This window comes from Monopterus albus, unplaced genomic scaffold (genome assembly GCF_001952655.1).
Source record: "Monopterus albus unplaced genomic scaffold, M_albus_1.0 scaffold178.1, whole genome shotgun sequence".
Taxonomy (NCBI): domain Eukaryota; kingdom Metazoa; phylum Chordata; class Actinopteri; order Synbranchiformes; family Synbranchidae; genus Monopterus; species Monopterus albus.
The window spans coordinates 777-5239 of record NW_018128058.1 but is presented as its reverse complement, the minus strand read 5'-3'; the positions used below and the strand labels follow the sequence as shown (position 1 = coordinate 5239).

General features: G+C 40.2%; 1 protein-coding gene across 2 annotated transcripts; it reads left to right on the top strand.

Annotated features, from left to right (window-relative positions):
* Positions 1–223: 223 nt before the first annotated feature.
* On the top strand, positions 224–2041 carry LOC109969720 (cystine/glutamate transporter-like). 2 transcript variants are annotated; one of them, XM_020616803.1, is made up of 3 exons: positions 224–390; positions 596–703; positions 1333–2041. In XM_020616803.1, exons 1-3 carry the CDS (start codon positions 242–244, stop codon positions 1448–1450), a joined length of 375 nt encoding a protein of 124 aa, XP_020472459.1. In that variant the 5' UTR covers positions 224–241; the 3' UTR covers positions 1451–2041. The 2 variants fall into 2 exon arrangements, with proteins under 2 accessions (XP_020472459.1, XP_020472458.1); XM_020616802.1 differs by having other exon boundaries at positions 224–424; positions 526–703.
* Positions 2042–4463: the final 2422 nt, after the last annotated feature.

The following is a 4463-nucleotide window of genomic DNA, read 5'->3' as shown; positions in this document are numbered from 1 at the left end:
CTGTCTCTATTGCAGGATGCTGTTTGTAGGAGCCAGGGAGGGCCACTGGCCACCAATCTTTTCCATGATTCACATTCACAGACATACACCTTTGCCTGCTGTGCTATTACTGGTAAAGTACATCCCTCACACTGTAAAGTAAAAGGAAATCCAGCAATGTCTTTTTTTCTAATCACTGTGCTTTACTATCCTCTATGTCACTGTATAAAACAGTTACAACAGACTTGGACTGAATGGTGGTATGTCACTACAGCTGTATTGTCTGTGTCTCCAGTACCCCTTGACTGTGTTGATTGTGATCGTTGGAGAGATCTACCAGCTCATCAATGTTGTCTCCTTTGGCAGCTGGTTTTTCATGGCCTTGGCAACCTTGGGGATGCTCATCCATCGGTACCGCTTCCCCCTCCACCCAAGACCTTTCAAAGTTAGCCTGCCAGTAGTTATAGCACTCAACTGCAAAGCATTTCTTATCCATCTGCACACTAGCCTGACCAAATGTTATTTGCTTTGTCTAAAAACCCAAAGGTGCCTGTGGCCATCACATTCATCTTTACAGTGGTTTGCTTCTTCATCGTGGGTATGTCTCTGTATTCAGACCCCTGGAACACAGGGATAAGCTGTGCTCTCACACTGACTGGAGTCCCAGTTTATTATTTGACTGTCCACCGCTTCCATCTGCCCCACAGATGGCGACGCATCTTCAGTAAGTCATACTGAGATCTGCCAACTTGTGTTTGGTGAAAGGTTTGAACAGAAAATGTCTCAAACAGCCATTTAATGTGGGAAATTTCCATTTTGGTGGAAGAATATTCATCTGTATTTTCAATATTTGTAAATTAAATTAAACTTTCCTGGATGTTAAAATTGAATGATTTCATATGCCTGCTCATTTTGAATCAAAGCTGACATATTCATGCGGAGCTAAATGAGTGAAATTCATCTGCTTTTCGAGCATGGGTAAGTTTGTTTATAAGAAACAACTAATTTGCTTTTCACACTAGATTCATGCAGGACAGCGACCCTATTATTCCTGGGTTTTTGATTTACTTTTTCCATTTAAAGACAAAACACAGACCTGGAGCTAAATCAGAAATCTTACTGAAAGTGTTCTCCAAATGCAGAATGGTGGTAAATATTGCACAGCAGTAAAAGTAAAATGTACGTTTCAAATGCCCAAGGCTTATTAAATCCTACTGTGGACATTTTACCCTTGTCTTGTGAAAAAAATCACTTTGTTAACCAGTTCTCAGACATATTAATCATTTTAACCCCAGAGCTGAGGGTTAGGGATCGACCAGGGAAAATAACTTTGATTCTCTTCCCCTTTCCCAGACTACTGCAGCTTACAGGTACAGCTCCTTCTAGAAGTGGTTCAACAGGAAGTCCAGACATACTGAACACCCCAAAGACATCCTGGTTTCTGTTGACAGAATCTGTGGTTACCAGCTGAAGAACTGCTAGAAGCTTCTTTGTACAGAAGTTTAAACCAGTATGTTTTAAGTGTCGGTTGTAATACATTAAGAATTTTAAGTTACAATTGCAAGAAAACTCTTGAACCTACACTAGAGAAAATGGAAAATCTGACTTCTCTTATAAAATTTGACTTAATTATTCTAAGAAAAGTTGCTAATATTGGGCAATTTTCAGGGCCAGTTTCTAACATTCATTGACACTGGAATGAAACACACTCTTCCCTATCACTGTCCTTCTGTATGACCATCAAAATCTCTGAACATTTCATGGTTCTAGCTTCATTATAGGCTAAGTTATGGCAGAAAATATGCATTAAATGGGGTTTTCAATGGCAGTCAGACCCAGAATCCAAATTATATTCAAATGAAATTTGGTGTGGTAATAGACATTGCCACCCTACATATGCATGTCAAATTTTTAAGTGTTTCAATAATGTTTGACAGAGATATGAATTTTTAAAATGTTGCCTCATGTTATAGAAGGGGACTTTTGTGATTTGTCTGTTAGGCTTTTGTGACCTTGACATTTAACCTTTTCCAGCCAAAATCTAATCACTTCTAGGGTTGGTTCCCATTGATGTCTGTGCCAAGTATGCTAATGATCCATCCAGCTGTTCATCTTCGATGTCACAATAAATAAATAATAAACTCCATAATATTACTGTACTATTCTTTCATCATCTTTCACTGACAATGGCGAGACACGGGGTACACCGTGGACAGGTCGCCAGTCTATCACAGGACTGAAACTTACACACAGACAAGCACACGCAATTTAGAGTCACCAGTCAACCTAAGCTGCATGTCTTTGGACTGTGGAAGGAAGCCAGAGTACTGAACATGTAAAAACCACGCAGAAAGGCTGCTAGTCCAGCCAAGGCTCAAACCTGGAACCTTCTTGCTGTGAGGCAATAGCACTAACATCTGCACTACTATGCTGCCCACAAGCTATATATTGTTACTTTAATGCACCTTTAAATTACAATGAATCCTCATTTGGCTAGGAAGCATGTACCTCCATGTTATCAAACTTAAATGAACACCTACACAGAATACAGGAAACTCCTGGGACCCTCCTTTGTAGCTCATGGGAAAGGTCAGGGCATATTCCCTTTTTATTCTTCTTCATGTGAGATGAGCCCATGGGAGAAAGGGTTGGGAATGTGTCTGAGGTTGCTTTGGCCTCCCTTTGACTGGGCAGGTATCTTGGGAGGTCAGGTGGAAAACAGCAGGATATGCACGTGTGAGCTTGTGTCAGGTTTACCTGCAGTGAGAGGGGCTTTATTCAGTGCTGCACTGGGATTTCACACCACGATACTCAAAATGTCCAACGTATTTGGGAAAGAATTATAGCCTCCACCTTTAACTGCAGTGGCCACAGTTTAGAATGAATTGGAAGTCAAAGTTAACAACCACTGAAGATTTGTTTCAGATTTTATATGGATTGAATATTTGCTCTTTGCTCCTACAGGTACTTAAATGTTAAAACCCAGGTAAAGTGTAACAGTTAAATGATAAGGCCAGACATTTCCTATAATAACTTAAACCAACAATGATTTCCCTCTACTCATGATTACTGTCTGTCAGTCTGTCAGAACTGGATTAGCTTGTCCGTCTTTGCCAAGGACGTTCACTGTCATTCAAAAACAATTAAAAACACACATTGGTGAACCATACCACTACACTGGGTGACATGTTTCCTCATTAGAAAACACCAGATATTAACACCAGATATTTTTTCAAAATGTTGCCCCAAAGATTCCAAATGCCACAACTTGTTACAGCAGTAACATGTTGATGTAAACAAGAGTCAAGGGCTCATACACCAGATGTCTAAAATATTAGGATCTTGTGTTTCATACTTTGTCACCCTGTGCAGTGGTGTGCTTCCCTAATGTGTTTTCAGTTGTTTTTTGAACATCAATAGAGAGCTTTATCACAGACAAATAAGTATATATTCTATTTTGTATGGGCTTCGCCTATTGGATTTTTCCCTCGCGCAGTCCTGAGGAGATTTTTTCATGCCCTGTGACCTGTACTGGGCTGTCCCCAAACATGTCTGCTTTGGTGGCATAAATGTCAATGTGACCGTGCTCCCTCTTTTTCTTCAGCAGTCTAAAGAGTGATTCCTAAATGTGGCTAAAGATCAAATGCCAGACTCCAGCACTGCACTGTCATCAGACATAATGGGGGATTTCTACAACACATGCAGTGTATTTGCTCCATACATGAGCAAATACACAGATTAAAAGGAGCGCAAAAACTTTTATATGCGCATCCATCCATCCATCCATCCATTTTCTATACCGCTTAGTCCAAAATGGGGTCACGGGGGGCTGAAGCCAATCCCAGCCGGCTGCGGGCGAGAGGCAGGGTACACCCTGGACAGGTCACCAGTCCATCGCAGTTATATGCGCATAGAGAAATGAATTCACAACATAATTAAGTTGCGGTATTACTTGCCCTGTTTCATGTCATTTAGTTACTGGGTTGCTGAGTGTTTTGTTGTAGGTTCAAACATTGCGGCCATTTCTAAAGTCATTAAATATGGTTATGTGTGTGTCATGTGAGTAGTCGTCACTGTGACTCGACTGGGATGGGGCGGAGCCTAGGGTGTGTTTTTATGGAAGAACTAAAATGTACTGATGTTATTAGTTGATGCATGGTCCTCTGTTGCAGTTTATAGTTTTTAAATGAATTCATTTAATTTTTTTGTAAAAACCTATTTATGTATTAATTTATTAAATTCTAAAAGATCTCTTATTTTATCTATTTATTTTATTTTTCCTCTTTCTTTATTTATTCCTCCTCCCTCCTTTTTTACTTATTGCCAGACTCTATATAGAGTCGAACATACTCACACAAACCGCCATCACACACAAACCGCATGTAAAATTTTCCCACATTCTTCCAGATGATGTCTCCTCCTCCTCCTAATACCTGCACTGACTGCAGATGCAGTCATTCACATTTGAAGCCTCTTGGTAAGTA

Coding starts and splice junctions, on each gene's coding strand:
- LOC109969720 (XM_020616802.1), top strand. CDS start 242: ATGTCACTACAGCTGTATTGTCTGTGTCTCCAGTACCCCTTGACTGTG. Junction 425..525: donor TCCACCCAAGACCTTTCAAA/GTTAGCCTGCCA, acceptor AAAAACCCAAAG/GTGCCTGTGGCCATCACATT. Junction 704..1,332: donor CAGATGGCGACGCATCTTCA/GTAAGTCATACT, acceptor CCCCTTTCCCAG/ACTACTGCAGCTTACAGGTA.